This window comes from Panthera uncia (genome assembly GCF_023721935.1).
Source record: "Panthera uncia isolate 11264 chromosome A3 unlocalized genomic scaffold, Puncia_PCG_1.0 HiC_scaffold_11, whole genome shotgun sequence".
Classification (NCBI taxonomy): Eukaryota; Metazoa; Chordata; class Mammalia; order Carnivora; family Felidae; genus Panthera; species Panthera uncia.
In genome coordinates, this window is record NW_026057578.1 from 12,154,694 (window position 1) to 12,174,400 (window position 19,707).

A 19,707-nucleotide genomic window follows, 5' to 3' on the forward strand; every position below is an offset into this window, starting at 1 on the left:
GGCGGGCGGGGGCCGGGGGCGGGCGCAGGCCCCTCCCCCGTCACTTCCTGCCGGGCTGCGGGCGCCGGAGCGGCTCTTCAGCGTTTGCGCCGGCGGCCGCCGCGTCTGGCTCGGCTCCCCCTTTCCTCTGACCCCCGGCCCGGCGGCGCCCGCCTTCGCCGCGGCCACTCCGCCTCTTCCCTCCTGCCGTTCCCTTCCTCCTCTCCCTTCTTCCTTCCTCCTTCCCCTCCTCGCCGCCCCCGTCGCCGCCGCCGCCGCCCAGGACCGCCGGCCGGGGGACGAGCTCGGGGCAGCAGCCAGGTGAGGCGGCCGGGCCTGGCGGGGCCCGCGCGGGCGCCGCGGCTACGGAGGGAGGCGGCGGGTGGGGCCTAGGCCTCGGCGGGCCCGCGCGCTTGGCTTCTTCCCCGGGCCTCTGTCCCGCCCGCGGGGCCTTCCTGGAGGAGGCGGGTCCTCCCGCGCCCCCCCGCGTCGGGGCGCCCCGCGGCCTGGACCCAAGGCGCCCCAGCTCCTCCACCCCTTGCTGGGGCCAGAAACAGGTGCCACGCCGCCTTTCCCCATTCTTCCTCGCGCGCGGGGATGCCGAAGTTATTCCTGGGGCGGGGGGTGGTAGGGTCGGGGGGGAGCTCCCCGCTTCAAGTCCCTGAGCGTCTAAATCTCCCCAGCCAGATCCGGAGCATAGTGGATACGAGCACAGCCCAGGTGTCCTGACACGGGTACAAATCCCAGCGCTACTGCTTTCAGCAAGTCACTTAAACTCTTTGTGTCTTGGTTGGAAAAGGGGCTAATGCGGTTCCTGCCTCGTAACGCTCGCTGTTAAGGTTCCGTGAAATGGGGCGTGTGAAGCGCTTATCAGAGTGCCAGACCCACAGCGTGTCCCAATAAACCGTCTGCATAATTTATTAGCGTGACATTAAGGTATAACTTAATGGGTAAAGTGGAAATAAGTTGACCTACCTAGGTTTTCCTTGAGGCAGAAAGCTTGAGCGTGCCCACCGCCTGCGCCGGGGCTTTGTTTTGGGTTGTTAACATCTGAAAGGGGCGTACGTTTAATTGGGACACTCTGTAAGCAGGCAGTCTGTAAAAGATGCTGTTATTTCCATCTCCTCCGCTGAGCCAACTACAAGATTTCATCAGTTCCTTCAGTGTGAGCAACCTGTCCATTTTTCCTGCCATCCTCCGGCTTCTTGTTGTCATTTCATTTCTGGGAAAGTTGCTGGCCGAAGCTTTCCTTGAGTTCAGGAACCCTTTCCGGATCATTTGCTCGGTGTCAGGCCCTGGAGGGGGCGGTGTATGAAGCTGGAAAAAAATATGTCTGTCTTTTCTTGCGCTGCATCTCTAACTTCTAACTTTTTTTTCACTGCAGCTTCGCTTTTATTCCCTCCGTCCCTGTTGGCCGACTTTCCTTTTAAGCCCTTGCCCCATCTCCGTGTCGCAGTATTGCTTGTGTGGAAGTTTTCTTCTGTTCCTGCGAAGATATGTGCTTCAGTCTGTTCTGCCTCTGTTCTCTGGCTGTGGGGACGTTTTTAAGGTCACTCTTCCCTTCTGCTTGTAGCTTTAATTGTTCAGAGGGTGGTGGAAAGAGAGTTAATCGGGCTTTTTGATTGATTTTGGCCTTTCAGGAGTCTGTGTGCTTACCAAATATAAATTACATTGCCGCTTGTTGAAGTAAAAACTAAAAATACAGTTGGATTGTAGAGGGAGCATGTCCTTCTGGTGACAGGTGGGATTTTTAAACCAGCAACTTTAAAGATACCGAGTTTGTTTTAATTCTTTATGTAGTTGTAATGTGTACCTTTCATTAAAGGAAATGTAACTCATAGTGGTTCAAATTTACAAAAAAGCAGAGAGTGTGTGTTTGCTCTACTGAATGATCTCCTGTATCATAGGATTGTTTTAGGTAGTAAATTTCCTTACTGAATTCAAAATTGTTTTGATTTACACCTGTCTCTTAATAACATGTGATGCAAAGTGGCCTCTCTGACGTTGACATTTTCCTATAATTTTCTGACAGAGTCATTTCTGGTGTAAAATATTTGTTTGGATGACTCTTTAAAAACACCTAAGAAACAGCTGTACCAGAGTGCCTGGGTGGCTCAGTCAGCTAAGCATCGGACTCTTGATTTCAGCTCAGGTCTTGATCTCAGCGTTGTAAATCCAAGGCCCACGACGGGCTCTGTGCTGGACATGAAGCCTACCTAAGAGAGAGAGAGAGAGAGAGAAAGAGAGGGAAAGGAAGGAAGGAAGCAAGAAAAAAAAGAAAAAGAGAAAGAGAAATCTGTGCGACAAGCATGCCTCTGCCACATCTGAATTGTAGTTTTGGGAAAATGGTATTTTAATATTGCAGTTGATAACTTTATGTTTATTTTATTTTTGAGAGAGAGAGCCAGAGTTCTGGGGTGGGGGGTGGGGGGGGGCGGAGGAGAGGGAGGGGCAGAGAGGTAGAGAGAGAGGGAGACACAGAATCCAAAGCAGGCTCCAGGGTCCGAGCTGTCAGCACAGAGCCCAATGTGGGGCTCCAACTCGTGAACTGTGAGATCATGACCTGAGCTGAAGTCGGACGCTGAACCGACTGAGCCACCCAGGTGCCCCATAACTTTTTTTAAACAACTTTTTATTACGGAAAACATGCAAAAGTTGGATAACTATAGAGAATCCCCATGTATTGGTCACTTAGCTTTGACAATAATTAACTTGTAGCCAAGGTCATATTGTTTCATGTAGTACCTCCTCCCCCAAACTAGGTTATTTTGAAACAAATCCTAAACATCATATAATTTTACCAGATTGCCCCAGACTGTTAATCTGTCACAAAATTTACTTTCAGTGAAATCCTGGTTCTCATTTTGTTTATTGGACTTCTCATCTTTGTTTATACATGATTATCATACAGCAGAAAAAGAATGAGCTGCCACATCAGCTCTTGGTTCAGTGCTTTTCCCACTCAAAGTCATGTCCAAAATGTTGCCTTGCTTCTTTGTGTACAAAAGCAACAGTTCTTGAGCTATTAATGGCTATAATTGAAAAGCCATTTTCGTTTTCGTGGAGACCTGTTAAACCACTTCTAATGGAGAATAACTTTGTGTCATAGTTAAACTATAGTTAATAATTCATAATGAAACTTTCAAAGTTTCTTTACCGTGGTATAAATATGCTGCTGTCACCTCAGGTTAAGAATTAAGCAAAGGGTATTTGCTTTCCAAACTCTGTTGTAGAATTATTTTTAGTAAGTATGAATGAATTTCACAGCATAGATGCTCATGTTTTTTCTTTCCTGTCTGAAAAGAGATTTTTTTCCTAGAATGGAGGTTGACAGGAATATTGCGTAAGTAAGGAATCATTACTTAATTTTCAAGTTTCTGGTCATGGACACTTCACAGTTTTTAGACCTGTAACGTAATTTCAATTGTGTATGTTTACTTTTGAGCTTGATCAGGTGTAGTGAAAATGGATGTTAGGTTTTACTTGTTACAGTCTGAGAGATGGAGAGGGATATGAATAGCTCTTAAAATTAACTTAGGAAAAAATAATTTGGTATCTAAGAAAGGGCACAAAACGTACTTTATTTTTAAAAAAATGCTTAGTGCTTCCCAGGAGGCTTAAAGTAAAACTTTTAAGTATTTGGAATTGTTACCATAAATACAGTTTGTTCAGACTTAAATTGCTCTCTTTTAAGATTCAGCCAGAAAACCCATTTATATATACAGATTATTTTAAGTTTGGAAATGAGCATGACTCATAGAACTCCCCCCCCCCCCCACCTCTGAAGTCTAACCCATTAACATTATTCTGAGTGTAATCTTCAAACGGTGGCCTATACTGTGCTGCTGTATCCAGTCTCCTCTCAGTAAGACAACGAAGATACTTACTATAGGAGTCCAAGTGGATCTCTGCTTATTGAGCAACTTTCTCTTGCTCTTAGGGGATGGAGTGAAAGTGAAATTCACCAGCATAAAAATGAAACTTTCGTGAAAAAGACATCTTTTTGTTGGATGTCATAAGTCAGTTCCAGGGACCTTGTTTTTATGATTCTGCAAACTGGATCATCTTATTTGCTGTTACACTTAGTGACCCAGACTTGTTCGGTTTGTGGAAATGTGAATTCTTCCCCCTCAAACAAGAGCTTTTGGCGTTGCTTTCTTTCTCTCGGAATGGGATTCTGGGGCCTTCAGGAGTGTTTAAAGAAGTTTATGACAGATTTTGTTTCACACTAGACCTTTTGCGTCACACTAAACCTATAAAAGCTTGTTTTAAATTCTCAACTTTTGGTGACAGAGACCTTTGTGGCTAAAATGCTTCTGGTGTAATTTTCTAAATGAGCTTTTCCTTAAATAAAACCTCATTAAAATCAAGGCTTAACATTTATGCTGTTTCAAAAAGTGTAATTTACAAGTTAGAGATTGAACTAGAAGACATGTTATTCACTATCCTTATTTTTCCCCAACATTCTATTATGAACATTTTCAAACATACAACAGCATTTAAAGAATTGCGGCGTCTCTTTGAATTCGTTAATTCATTTTATTTTTCTTTTTTAAAAGTTTTTGTTTTTGAATTTTTTAAAGTTTTATTTGTTTAAGTAATCTCTGCACCCAGCGTGGGGCTCAAACTCATGACCCCGAGAACAAGAGTTACATGCTCTTCTGACTCAGCCAGCCAAGTGCCCCCCATTTTATTTTTCAGTACATTTCTTTTTTTTTTTTTTTAATTCATTTTTGAGAGAGAGAGAGAGAGAGAGAGAGAGAGCAGGGGAGGGGCAGAGAGAGAGGGAGAGAGAGAATCCTAAGCAGGCTTCGTGCCGTCAGCAGAGCCTGACATGACATGGGGCTCAGTCTTAAGACCGTGAGATCTTGACCTGAGCTGAAATCCAGAGGGTGGATGCTTTGCTGACTGAGCCACCCAGGTGCCCCCACCACAGTTAATTTTACATCGAGGCAGCTCTATAAGGTGTTCCTAGGACTTTAAAAGCTTTGTTGATATTTGTTTCCAGTTTTGCTTTGACTCTAGAACTTTTTGCTTTCTTGAAGAAATGTTTAATGAATTTTTGCACCAATGTGCTTATCTATAAATCAGGTGTTACAAAGTTTGAATAATGTTGGCCAGATCCTTTGTTCTCACCTACTAAAGGGAGAATAGGATTACAAATATATAGCTGTGTTAATTGTAACAAATGCCAATAGATGGATGACTTGGATATCTGTTGCTCTAAACTAGAAAATCTTACCAAAGGAAATTATTTATTATTAAAAAAAACGGTAAAGTGGGGGAAATAACTGCAAAGAGCTTAATTTTTAAAATATTTACATTCCCATAGTAGTGAATAAGGTTGATGTAAAAGTAATTTATGTCACTGGATAAGAGAAGGTAGAGACAAATTCTCCACAGACTTTATTATAGTTTCTGGAATTACACATGTTCATTTATTTGTCAAAGGAGTATATTCAGGGGGTTCCTCCAAAGTAAGTATATTTACTGAAAGCAAAAGTGGGAAAATCTATCGAAGAAAGTACTTGCTTTCGATTAAAAATTAGTCTTCTAAATATTAAATTTGTAGCCCATCTGCTTCTGTTTAATCTGGAATCTAATTTGGGGAAGAAGTGTGATGATTTTGTGAGTTTATAACAGTAATGGAACCAAACTAGGCTATTTTTTTATAATGTAATACAGAGGTCATAATTTTCTAGAAGATTTTTGTTATGTCTACCAGACTACAAAGTCTAAAAAAAATTTACTTAAGTGCCCTGGGGTCTTTGCCTTAAATGAAAATGATTGTTCATTAGATTGTCTCTATATTTGATGTAGCTTTAGAACTGGTTGCCCAGTGAGTGGGTTGATTTTAGTCAGCATGTTCTCTGTTCCCATTTAAAATGTTTTTTACAAGTGGTGTGTAGCTATAAGCTTATATTTATAGATGTTTATGTGGCTGAGGACAGGATTAGTAAATTTGCTGGATAATAATACTTGCTACTATTTATTGAGCTCTTAACCATGTGCTAGGTAGGTTAGGATTACAGGATGAGGGTTACTTGATGCAGGAAAGGAATCTGAAGGGTCAGATTGAATTTAATAATATAAAAAGCTGCTGTTCATCAGGCTCTTCCTTTGTGCTAAGAGTTGAAGTAGGTGCTTTATGTTATATTTCTGATACTTGAAAACGTCTTTGCAGACGTAGGTTCATAGTGGCTGAGGATACTGAGGCCTGTCTAGGAGGCCAAGTAACTGTAGTGGGGTCCTGAGCTCTATCCATTGAACCATCCCTCGTCTCTAATTATGCTCAGGTGCTTTTTGTTTAGGGTAATTTTTTCTGTGTGTCACCAGTGCTTTACCATAGGTAGGATGATTTTTGTTTACCAGAATATCAGACCCAATTTGAGAAAAAAGTCTGTATCAGTAATACTCAATTTTTAAAATGAACCCTATTCATCATTCCCTTGAAATAGTTTGAAGACTTACGGTTTCCTGGTTTGCTGTGATGGGTTGATACAGTCAAACTAAAACTTTTAAGGTGATTCAGAGTTTGTGGAGTTGGGGGAACTACTTAGAAGTAAACGGGGAGAAGGAGGTTTCATGAACCTGTAGGAGGCTCTCCCCTAAATTATTGCTATAATCATTCATGAAGTTTGCTAAAAATGATTTATGAACTGTAAATAAGGTTGTTGTTAAGAAAATCAGTTTCTTTATTTTTTTTTTTTATGTTTATTTATTTTGAGAGAGAGAGAGAGAGAGCAGGGGAGGGGCAGAGAGGGAGAGAGAATCCCATGCAAGCTGTATGGGGTTCCATCTCATAAACTGAACTGTGAGATCATGACCTGAGCCAAAATGAAGAGTTCGGATGCTTAACAGACTGAGCCACTCAGGCACCCTGAACATGATTATCTTTAAAATTACAATATTCTACTTTATTGGATATGAGTTAACTAAACTTCCAATTAACTTTATAGGGCGAGGTGGCTGTTGCCCTCTTTGCTTCCTAGCCATTTCTAACATCCATTTCCTCACTGATGGTATTGGGAATATTTCATGTAACTTTCTGTTTGGTATTGAACTGCCTCCCGAACAGTTTCTTTTTTATTTTCTTTGAATTGCTGATCTCCTTGAATAGGAAGCCTCTTTGGTTCTCCACCCTGGCGGTAGTCCTCTCTTAGGGTTAGTTTTAAAAGGCTACATCAGTGAAATGAAACCTGTTGTTTGGATTTGGGGTTTTTATGAGTTGGTGTGTGAGTTTCCATTGTGTGTTTTAACCTCAACTGAGGTGACCGTGTAGTCTGTAATGACATACGTGTGTCTCATTAATCATGAAAAGGTGTTGGAAATGGGTCTTCTCTGGGGATGAAGTGAGCACATGCTCCTTCTTAAATTATCTATATCGGCTCCCCTCAGGCACAAACTTTTTGATTTAACTAGATCTTGTCTGATTTTCTCACAGTTTTACTTTTTGAAGTCCGTGCTTTCTATAGATTAAAATTAACTGAGGCATGAATTTTCTACTCTTGCAGATTCCACCCTGATACAAACAGGGCCATTGTCTGCTGATGGCATTGTGATTTCGTACAGAATGCTAGGCAGTCCTTTCCTGGGTCAGAAAGAAGATAATTTATATGTAGTGATAAGTCTGATTATACCTGGAGGCTTATGTTCTTTGTTGCACAATTTAACCAACTTGCTCATTGAAGCTCTGTGACCCTTCACCTAGATGACAAATAGAGTTAGGTAAATAGTTTCCTTTTGGTTTGTAGTATAGTGAACCTTTACAGTCTGGAACATTCAGAGTATGACTACTGGGTACTGATTTTCCTGTTAACAGACTTTACCTGTTTAAGCACCAAACATAAAAAAAGAATAAATTTTTTTTGGAGGGAGGGATAAAGTTCTTTCTAATTTTGCTTTTTTTTTTCTTAATTTTTTTTCTTTTTTAAAATATTTTTTTAAATGTTTTATTTGGAGAGAGAGTGCATGTGCTAGAGAGAGAGTGGGGGAAGGGCAGAAAAAGAGGGGGATAGGGGACTCGAAGTGGCACAGAGCTGCTGTCAGCACAGAGCCCAGTGTGGGGCTTGATCTCGCAGTTGAGAGGTCATGACCTGAGCCACAGTTGGATGCCTAACCCACTGAGCCACCCAGGTGCCCCAATAATGTGTTTTGACTGTGACTTAACATCATTTTATAATATCAGTTGCAGTGTACCCTAAGAAAGTGATGTTTAACAGCTAACTCTGGCATGGAATATCATACTTTACAAGCATTTCACCTACATTACCAGTTAATCCACCCAAGAAGCACACAGTTATTATTTTACTATCATATGAAATTGGTAGTGGTAACCCCATTTAATATATTAAAAGGTTGAAGCCTCTTGCCCTATTAAATGAAGCATTTATCATCCAACTGAGCACCAGAGTTGGGACCCAAACTCAGATTTCCAGCCAGGAGTTTCCTTCCACCATACCAAACAACACTGTGCTTAGCTGGTTTGCCCTTATCCTAAATCAGCATTTTGCAGCTAAGGGGTCTTTGTGTTCTTATGTATCTTCTTTAGTTATGATGTGATGTGTGATCATAAATGATTTGTTACTACAAGTTAAAATGCCACTGTGAATTCTTAATTTAAGTTTGTGTTAGGTTCAAGGTTGTTCCTGTACAAATGTGAATTCCACAAGGACAGGGACTGTATCTTATTTGTGCCTAGGACACTGCCTGCAAATAGGTGTTCAGTAATTGTTGAATGAATAAAGCAATGAATGTAATTCACTGTTTTGCATTCTAGTGTGTGTGCTTGAGTGGGAAAGAAAGAGATTTGGGCTTAACCCCCCAGTCTGTCTTCTCTACCACTGCTTAGAGAGAGTAAGTGCTGTGTAGATACACTGGAAACAATCATGGTGGCTTGGGATTATCATTTGAAAATGGTTGAGGGATTTCAAAAACTGAGTTTGCTCACAGGAGTGTGAATGTGTATGAGTGCCAGCTATCCTTGTATTGTGTAAATATGTCTGAAATCCAAATGGTTGCACGCTGCTATATTTCTCTCCCCTCCTCCTTTTTTCTTTGTTGCAAAGTTGTTGGTGATTGATTCTTACTGTTGTCATGATGTCTGATTCTAGCAGCTCCCTTTTTCCAGTCTTATTTATTTATTTCATTCTAATTTTTTAAATTTCTGGGTTGGGCTAGAAAACTTAGATACAGCACAGATAGGCTTGAACTAAGGCAAAGGCCCCAGGAGTAAAAGGCATGAGCTCTCCAGGGTGGTCTTAGCTATCTCTTTGGGCTGCTCAGAGGCCTTTTTCAGTTTCCCCTAATGCTAGGCTTGTGAATGGGTGAGATTATGGAGCAACAGGATTCTAGATTGTTAAATTGTTAGCATAGTATACTATTTACAGAAGGAACTTTAATTGTTAAAATACTGTAAAACAAAGGAGAATTTATTTTATTTCTGAAATTTTGGACAGTGAACAGCTATTTCTATCCTCTGTTAAGCCCCAATAGCAGTGAGGAATTGAAATGAATGAAATTACTTAATGTTGTAAAAATGCAAAAGGCATCTCAAGGTAAGGAGTTTTCTTTGTTACTGACTGCAACCCGGGTTTGAGCTGTGTATGTCCATTTATATGAGGATTTTTTTGAAAATACAATACAGTATTGTATATGTATTTTCTCTTTACGATTTTATTAATATTTTCTTTTCTGTAGCTTGGTTGGAAGAATACTGTATAGAATACATATAACGTACAAAATATGTGTTACTCAACTGTTTATGTTGTTGGTAAGGCTTCTGGTCAACAGTTAGGCTATTAGTGAGTAAGTCTTCGGGGAGTGAAAAGTTAAAGCCTGAATTTTCCACTCTGTGGGGTGGGGGATTGGCACTCCTAACCCTCTTGTTGTTCAAGGGACACCTGTACTACCCTTTAAAAAGGAAGATACCTGTAGCTAAATCAGACCTGAGAGTTTGAGAATTAAACTCTTATGTCTCCTGAAATCCAGTTCTAAAGAACGATTATGGTTTGGATTTACTAGAGGTAATGTGCTTTTTTGTATTGTGCAGTTTAATATAAGAATATTTATGTACAAAGTGCCTTTTTGTAAAGTTTCCCATGCAATTGTATTTGCATCATCAAGCATATGGTAATATTTATGAACAGAATATTTAGCCAGTAGTTTAAAAAAATCCATAAGTTTAAAAATCAGGCTTGTGTGATCAGACAGTATATGATGTCCAGTTTCTTTCTTTAAAATTGGTTTCGAGGTATTCACAGCTCTCTTGTGGTCATGTCTCCACAAAGTACTCTTTACCCGGTTGGCAGTTGTATCTTTCCTGAATTCTGCATTGTGCTGCTTTAAGCCATGACATCATGCTTTCAGACACTTCCCTACTTGTAAATTTTAGGTTTCCCCAAAACTTGAATAGTATATATCTTCATTTTCAGAAATGATCTACTCTAATAAATTATTATTGTTTCTTATTTTCTAGGAGTTTCCTAACCACATAACCTCTCAGAACTGAACCAAAACAACATTATTCCTGGAGCACCTCTTTTTAAGGTACACGTAATTTGGTGCTATAATTTCAGGCCTGTTCATAATCTAATATTTTTTGAACTCTTGAATGACTTGTGTGGAAAATGACTTTTACTTCTGGCTGTAATATTAGAGAAACAGAATAAATTGTATGCAGTTTGAATTTCTTCTCATTCTTGAGATTTAATTAGAAAGTAAATGCAGGGAAGGTTGATGACTAGAGTGGAAAGCCCTTTAGCCTGTACTGCCATATAATTTAAATGTTGAGACATGAAAGTTGACCACCAAAACTGTCCTTTTTTTTTTTCTTTTTTTTGAGATTATTTATTTTGAGAGAGAGAGAGAGTAAGCACACGCACGCCAGCAGGGAAGGGATAGAGAGAGATGGAGAGAGAGAGAACCCCAAGCAGGGTCTATGCTGTCAGCACAGAGCCCAGTGCAGGGTTAGAACTCACGAACCACGAGATCATGACCTGAGTCAAAGTCAAGAGTCAGATGCTCAATTGACTGAGCCCTCCAGGTGCCCCTGAAGTTGTCATTAAACATAACTTGGTTGGTGAGCATCCTGATTATAGTGGCTTTTGTCGTTTGCCTTTGAATTTTCAGATTGTTAATGTAAAACTTGGTTTTCAAACTTGTGGAACTAATCCAACATTGTTTTCTGTCATGAGACAGGGTTATGAACCAAGTTCCATTTACCACTGGCTGCTTGTGATGATCTGGACCAAAAAGATTTTACAGTTTTATGTCAGGGCACTGTGAAATACACTGCACCTGTCATACTGCCTTTTGTTTTTAGCACTTTACCTCAGAGCTGAAAGCATATCATTATACCGTATCCCCGAGGTAGTGTTTAGTGGACAAGTTAAACCCAGCTTTCTTTGGGAATGAGGAAATTGAAGCATAAGGAAATTAGAGGAGTTGTACCAGGCTCAGTGAATGGATTTACACTGCGTTTATTGAATGCTTTTCTTTTCAAAAAACTGAATAACTGTTACAATGCCTCAGGATTTTTCATTGTTTCAGCTCTCAGATTGCGACAGCTGAAGCTTTGTCAGATATCCTACTACAAAGTGTCTGGGGAAACTGAGGCACCAGGCAGTGGATTGCCAAGAATTAGGTGGATAATTGCTATTTTGTTTGGGAGTAGAACTGAAAGCCACAACTCAGAAGTTTGATCTGATTTAACATTGTTGGTTGCTACTTAGCAGCAAGGCTGGTTTCTTAGAAACTGGGTCTTGACTCTGGTCTGTTTTGCATGAAGATGATGGTAAATGCAGTCGTGTTTCTAGGTAGATGGCACATAGTTACAGGGTACAATTTCCCTTTTCTGAAAGGAAAAGCCAGTTAACTTTATATTAAACTAAGCCCCGTCTTATTTAAGAGTAGGTCACACAGTACTACTCTTAAAAATCTCCAGCAAATCATGAATAGTTATTCATTTTGGTTGGTTTAAAACATTTTTGTATGTTTTTATAAGTTTAGATTTTAAAAAACACTTCCGTGTTTACGAGAAATAATGTATTTGACTTTAGTAATTTTTAAGAATTCCTCCTAGGGAATGGGAGAGAGGAGGTTGATAAGGTTTCAAAGCTAGGAAAAAAGTAAGGTTTGCAGCTTATTGGGCTGTAGAGGTAGTTTTTTTCATCTTAGTATACAGTTTGGTGTGATGGTTTTTATAGGATGAACAACTGAGAATGAATTCTCTTTTAGGAAGTGTTTCTTTAAACGGACCACCCAGTGGTTACATTTGTGTGGAAAGAAAATCCTCTGCTTCCCACTTGGCACTGAGCCACGTGTGAGACAGGGGCCACATTCAGTCACTTGGATGCAAAGATCTTAACAGCCTGAGCTTCCAGGCATTATTTTTGGCTGATTTTATTGTTTTGCAAGTGATTATGCCTCCTTGGGGCTACTTGTCCCGTCTTTCTTTTGAGCACCAAGTACATAGTGGTCTGTTTTGTTTTTCCCTCTGTCTTAAGTAGTTGGGTCATATTTCTTTTAAAGAACCTTTTAATTATTGGGTAATTTGATATATGGGCCTGCTGTGGGATATTATTTGCTTGATAATGCTGTTATCTTTTTAGAATTGATTATGTAGGAGTACAGTGATTGCTGTGTTTCTGTTTTTGCAGCTGCCCTGCCTACAGATGTTTGGATGATGTTTGGAGTCAATGAATTGCTATTCTGGGAATCAGAGTGGGGATGGTGGGTGCTGGTAGGGGTGAAGATAGGGAGATAGGGTGAGTTTATTTGAAGAAAACATATGACTGCATTGCAATTTCTAAGGTGTGTCGACAGAGGATCTTGGAAATAACTGTTGAATTTAAAGGAATGATGTGGGCATTTTAGATGTATTTTAAGGCTGTTGTAGTACTCTTGTATTTGTGTACCCATGCCATGTAAGATTTGAGGGAGGACTTTGAAGGAAGAGGTATTTACTAAAATGTCTGTGGCTGTCGTAAAAGCTTGCCCAGAATTGGGATGACTTTTTCTTTTCCTTTTTTCTTTCACACACCTTGTTTGGAAACATCGCTGATGGCAAAGGGGAATGATGTGTTGAATACAAAAGTAAAGTCATGTATTACGGTAGCTACAAATTGGATATTAAAAACGATGTTCTTCCATAATTGCTGAAGTAGTTGTTTCATATGACAACATTTAACAACCTGGTAGTTGAAAGTAAGACTAAGCACCCTTATAGATACTTCTGTAAACTATTTCTGGAAGGATCAGCCTTCTTGGGTATTAAACAGATCACTCATTGCATTCACTATGGCCTAGACTTGGTAAATCACTGCTGAGTGAGGAATTTGCATTTGTGCCTCATCACTTTTTAACACATTACTTGTAATCTCTTTCTTTCTTTATTTTGAAAGAGAGAGTGAGAGTGTGCGTGTGAGCAGGGGAGGCGCAGAGAGAAAACGAGAAAGAATCTCAAGCAGGATCTGCACTGTGAGCATAGAGCCCCATGTGGGGCTCGATCTCACGGTTGGTGCGATCACGACCTGAGCCAAAATCAAGAGTCAGATGCTCAACCGACTGAGCCACCCAGGCACCCCACGTAGATATAATTTCTTAAAAACGCTTTTGTAGTATTCATGTGCCCATATTCCCCTTCCCTACTACCCATTAAAAAGTATTTGACACTTGTAAAAAGGAAGCTGCCAGCCAAAGTGAGACTCTTTGTTTTTATAAGAAGACTTTTGTATCACCAAGCCAAATTTAGGACTTGGGGGAGTTGGAATTAGGAATCTTTTAAAAAAGATGGTACCCCTAACTCTGCCCTATCACTCCTCTGTGTTATAGTGCTGATTATTTGTGCTAGATAAATATAAGGATTTGAGAATAAGATGAACATATTATCCTGAGTTGGTGTCTAAAGCTCTTCAAATAAGAGAAACCAGGAGATTAAAGGCCCTCATCTGTGCTGGAGGCAGGGAAAGAGCAAAGCAACACAGGCTTAACAGTTAAAGGTGTTTCCAGAGCTGGGGAAAACTGAAGTCTTTGTGTTTTCAATTTTCAACCTAATTTTACTGTGTGTAAAATATTGTTCTTTTATAAGAAGACTAACAAATCATTTTAATCTCTTTTGAGTCCCTAATGTGTCTGGTGGAAAGTAATCCTTAAAGATAGGCTCAAAAGAAAAGACAAGTTTTCATTTAAGGTTTTAATCTTCGGAACAGAGTACTGAACAGCAACAGATTCTACATTTATACAGAAGTAGTATCTCCAGAAGTCCATGATTCCACTAAATGCTGCTGTGAACTGTATAATTAGCAGTAGTGAAAAGCTTTATTTGTTCAAATTATGTGGGTAAATAGTATATTTTACCCTATTTGTAAACTACGTTAGCTGCCTGGCTTCTCTTTGGGAGAGGAACATCTGTTTGGGTAAAATATTAGCCTCAAAATTTTTTTTAGAGCCTTTTGAAATGAAAAGGAGATTTTCTTTTCCTAAAAATATAAGCTATTTATTAAATTAGTAATATTTTATTTTGTTGGTTGGTATATGTATACTCAAAATAGCATCCCTGGTCCCTCTATCCACTAGATCCCAGTAGGTCATCCCATCCTCCAGTTGTGACAAACCATATCTCCAGACATTGTAAGATGTCTTTGGGGACGAAAATTGTCACCTCTTTAGAACCACTGCGTTAGCTTCTCTTTTCAGGCTTAAAGACACATAGAAGTGTTCATGTGCTAATGAGTACTGTTTGTTGAATTTTACTATTGGTCATGGTGGAAATTAAAAATTTGTAAAGTACACAGTCTTACTAGGGTTTTAGGAAATTTCTATTTGCAGTTTTGAACTACTTGTTTCAACCAGTTGTTATAAAGATACAATGCCAGGTGAAGATGAGGTTAACATTTTGGGGGCAGTCTTAATTAAAGGCCATTTGTTCCCTTTTTCAACTTCTAGAAAATCTGTGTATTTATGTCTGTGACTGGAGATGCTGGTTGTGGGCCTGCTGTAGACAGCATTAGCCAAAACAGATCCCCTGGGGCCCTACCCTTTCTAAATTTAGTTCATTCATTCAGTCTCCTCCTCTGAGAGCCACCCAGGTCAGGGTTGGGTTGCTGCTTATGGGATGCAGGTAGGCTCTGGAGCAGACGCTTTGCTTTTGACTTATTTTTTGACCTGTAACCAGCGGTTGGTGTTGTGCAGTTGTGAGTGCACTATAGATGATTTGGGGAAGGGGTGGGGGGAAATGCCATTGAGGCAAAGTGTAGAAAGAGGGAGTGCAGGTGGGTGGGGGGGCATTGAGAGAGAAATATTTCTATTTTGACAGCTGAAGGAAATCAGAATAATGACACAGGGTCCTAGCTAATTTCTGGGTGGTTCTGGACTTGTTTCTTGACATTGGCAACGTGTCTGCCAGAACAGTTATCTAGTCTTCAGTGGACCTCGTCTGTCACTTTGTTCTGACTCCAAAAGTAAACAAAGGAATAACTGCAGTATGGGGGATTTTGATGAACAAGGTGGTGCTTAGGTCTGTATATCCAAAGTCATGTTTCAGCTGAGGTATTTGAGTTGTTGTTTTTAGTTTTGCAGTTCTTTTTGCTCTCAGCAAGAGAGAATGTGCCAGAACTTCTCAAGTAACTTAATTGTGGTCCTTCATCTCTTTCTAAAGATCCAGCTTTAATTAAAAATCATCTTGAGACTGTTAGAAAAAATTAAAGTAACACTCTGTAATAGAACTTTTGGTTTGTTTGCTGGTTTCTGTTTTGATTGCCTTTTTCTACTCTTTGTTGGTACTGGTTATTTTTGAGTACTTTTGACTTGCTTAAACATTTTCAGCTTTTTGAAGGATGGCCATGAACGTAAGCAGAACTGCCCTTATTTTTGACTTAGGAGGAAATTTAAATGTAATAGAAGCAATGCGTTTGGAACTTATAAGATGAAGTAAACCATCTCCTCCGCTTCCTGGGTCCCACTGCCCAGCCACACCAATGAAATGGCCAGTCTGAAATCTGTTCCTCTCTTCTTCCTCTTTGCCACTTTTGCTTTTAATAGTACAAAGGCTATAGAATGTTCTTTACTATTCAGATGATTTCTCAGGATCTTGCATATTAATGTAGATGCAGCAGTTTTGTTTGTGGTCTGTAACTAAATGAGACCGTCTAGACAAACCTCATAGGAAAAAAAAATGGATCTTTTGTCATCACGAGGAAAAAGCAGCAGCAAAAGTGAGAAACTCTTCTCTTTCTTCGGTGAGCTTAAAGGAAAACTGTAAGGGTACCAGTCAGCACATGGCCCTTCCATGGAAGCAGTGTTTACAAATTCCGCATTAAAGGGTCTTATGAACCCATTTTGCTTTCAGCTTCTTACAATTTTGAGGCCAGAAATCTTTACCATATCCTATATGGTATGGAAAGCCTCTCCGTATTTTTTAATTTGCCATTTTGGATATAAACTATAGTTCATAGTTCTTAATATTCAATAATGAATGTCATTTCACCCTACTGGATTCTCTTTATAGAATGAACACGCAGAGCATATGGGTATTGTAAGTCCTCTAAAAGCACTGTGAGAAAGTCACAAGGCCAGGAACCTCACTGTATACCAAGGAGAGAAACACTTCTAATACATCAACATAGCTACAGGCCTAACGGGACTAATTTCATTCTTGAGTAGGTGACACCAACTTTGACTGAATATTGGTGATTACATATCTCCTCTATAATTTACCTTTTTATTTTCTTTCCCTTACAACTTTTAGGTAGAACTTTAGACTTCATAGCACTGAATTAACCTGCACTGAAAGCTGTTTACCTGCAGTTGTTCACTTTTGTTGAAAGTGACCATGTCTCAAGTTCAAGTGCAAGTTCAGAACCCATCTGCTGCTCTCTCAGGGAGCCAAATACTGAACAAGAACCAGTCTCTTCTCTCACAGCCTTTGATGAGTATTCCTTCTACTGCTAGCTCTCTGCCCTCTGAAAATGCAGGTAGACCTATTCAAAACTCTGCTTTACCCTCTGCATCTGTCACACCCACCAGTGCAGCTGCAGGTAAGCGTATGAATCCAAGTGTCTTCTTTTTCAAATGTTTTCTTAGCCTGTTTTCTGATCTGATAAATAGACTGCAGATGTAGGGAACTCTCACATTACCTTCAAGAAGCAGAAGAAAGTATTAACATCCATGCTGCTTTTTTCCAGATATAAAACACTGGTTGTGTATTGGGTTGATGGAGGCCTGAGTTGACAGACCACTTCAGAGTGTAAGAAAGAGAATTGAAAAGTAAACTATAAAACCTAGTTGGTTATAAAGTGGTGTCTAGCAGAAAGAATTGAACAGTAAACACCACTCTGGATATTTGTTGTTTTATGGGAAAATTCTGCTTTAAAAACTATTTCCCAGAACTGACCACGAATTCTTGTATGTGTGAGCCTCCATTTTATATGCCTCTGAGATTACATCCCAGGCAAGGGGGCAGCCACATTTACTGGAAAGCCAGAGAGTATTGGCATTTGTTAGTTTTTAGTTTGAACAAGTGAGTTTAAGTTGAGGTTCCAGAGGTAGTTCAGAAATCACAGTGAGGACCCATTAGAAATTGAACACTGAAGCAGAGAGTTTTAGAGAGGGAGTAAGTTCGGAAGCATTTAAATCTGATTATTAAGAAAATAAAAAAGGACTAAATGTGCTTGTTGATGGGGCGCCTGGCCGGCTCAGTCAGTAGAGCATGTGACCCTTGATCTTGGTCATGAGTTCAAGCCCTGCATTGGGTGTAGAGATTACTTAAAAACAAAACTAAAAAAGGAAGTAATAGCAAATAAATGTGCTCATCGGTGAGAAAAGACTTGAAACACCTGAAAAATAAACAGACCTGAAAACAAATGTTCTGCTTCCCAACCCTCCCCCAAAGTGGTAAAACCAATTAAATGGGGTGTCAGCATGGGTGTCTCCATACCAGAGTCACCTTCTAACACATCTCTCAACCCCTTGTGTTTGACAATTTCCCTTGCATTTCCTCTTTCATTTCTCATTTCCTTTACTTTATAAATCTGTTCTTAGAGTGTTGGCTCACCCCACTCTCAGCTGCATGGCATCTGTCACCCTACCTCTAGACTTCCGTGGATTGGCTCACCGGGTAGCAGTCTTGACTGGTCATAATACCACTAAGAATTCAGTTTTCCCCAAATTTGCCGTCACAGACCATCTTAAAAGGAAATGTTATAGACTGTTTCAGTCCTCTGGGATTTACCGCCTTTTCTTCTAATGTGTTCTTATATCCACATCCTATTACTCCTGCCCACCACGGACATTTTATTTTACTTGTAGAATTCTCTGAAGTAGGTAAGGTCTGAGGATGGCAATGAGACACTAGCTGTGTAGAAGACGACAGTCATTGTCTGAGAGATGGTATTGGCACGTTGAGTTTTGTGAAATAACGAACCGGGTACAGCTCACAGCTGTTGTGGGAACCAGAGTGTCTGTGCTCAGAAGACCTCCTTGTTATCCCCTTGTTTGGTTATAATACCAGGGCTGCCTCTGATTTAAATCTTGCTTGCCTGCCACGGTTTAGTTACTCCCCTGCCTTCTGTTCTCTCTTTGGAAGACCTGCCCTCTCCTAGGTTACCTGGCTTCAGCTGGTCCGGAGAAGACCCCAGCTGTGTCTTCAGGCAGGTGCCCCCTTGTGGTTTGCAGTTGTGTGTCACTGCTGCTCTGAATCCTTAAGACCTTCCGTTTTCCCCTCTTTTTTCGTGTCCCTGGGAGAGCAGCAGTCCTGTATACTGCTAGTTGACTTCATTGCTCTTACGTTATTTTTCAGTTCCTTCTAGCATGGCACACCCCAAAGAGAAAACCCCAATGTGTCTTGTGAATGAGTTAGCCCGTTTCAACAAGATTCAGCCTGAGTATAAGCTTTTGCGTGAGCAAGGTCCAGCTCACTGTAAGGTAAATATTGTCCATACTGCTTGTGCATTTATAACCCACCAGGAATGTTTTCTGTTTTTTATACTGCTCACGTGGTGCTGTGGTTCAGAATACATATTTTCAAACCACTGAGGCTGTCTTCAGGAGATGCCAAAGTATAGATTTTTGGCAAGTCGCTTCTCTTGACCCTTGCAGAATGGGTCAAAGAAAAGATATGCTTCTTTTTGGGAACTCCAGTTAGTATGTGGTTGTGTTTAGGATTCTGAGTAGAGACCATTCCCAGGCCCCTGTGAATGATTTCCCGTGAATTTTCCAGGCTCTGGGTCTCCTGGCTGCAGCCTGCCTCTGGCTCCTTTCCCGCTTGTTTTCACGTGTACCTTAGGCTGGGCCGGGAAAGGAGGGGAACAGGAAATCCATTTTCCCACTTGTTAGCCATTCAGGTAAAAGGTTTGAAAATGAGAGGTAGAAATTTGTTTCAAAGTGAGTCAGTCCTTTGGACTGTCTCTGACTTCACTTATCTTTGTCCTTCCCCTTATCTTAGAGAATGGAAGACTGTAACTTAAATTTTTTACTATTTGCCATTTAGGAATTCGGTCTTTGAAGCTTGTTTGATAATGTAAATCTTGGAACTTAAATGTGTGCATATCTGGCTTTATCTTTGCAGCTGCAGTATGAGAGAGGGTGTGGTATGAGAGAAGGAATCCGGCCTCCTATTTCTGATCCTAGCCTTGCAGTAAACATAATTAAGGATGAATTATTGGTCTCTTTATGCCTCATTTTTCTTGACGTGCAAACCTCAGGCCTTGAATGATATCAAGTTTCTCTTTT

General features: G+C 40.3%; 1 protein-coding gene across 8 annotated transcripts in view; it reads left to right on the top strand.

Moving 5' to 3' along the window:
• Nucleotides 1-45: 45 nt before the first annotated feature.
• STAU1 (staufen double-stranded RNA binding protein 1) overlaps nucleotides 46-19,707 on the top strand; it is a 62,042-nt gene continuing 42,380 nt past the window's right edge. For 2 of the 8 annotated variants that reach the window (XM_049650634.1, XM_049650638.1), the window contains exons 1-4: nucleotides 48-300; nucleotides 10,457-10,527; nucleotides 16,727-17,015; nucleotides 18,776-18,900. In XM_049650634.1, coding sequence (XP_049506591.1) covers nucleotides 16,811-17,015; nucleotides 18,776-18,900 — 330 coding nt within the window. In that variant the 5' untranslated portion in view covers nucleotides 48-300; nucleotides 10,457-10,527; nucleotides 16,727-16,810. Of the gene's footprint in view, nucleotides 301-10,456; nucleotides 10,528-16,726; nucleotides 17,016-18,775; nucleotides 18,901-19,707 lie in introns of those variants that run through there. The other 6 variants (XM_049650635.1, XM_049650640.1, XM_049650639.1 and 3 more) reach the window with 6 other exon arrangements.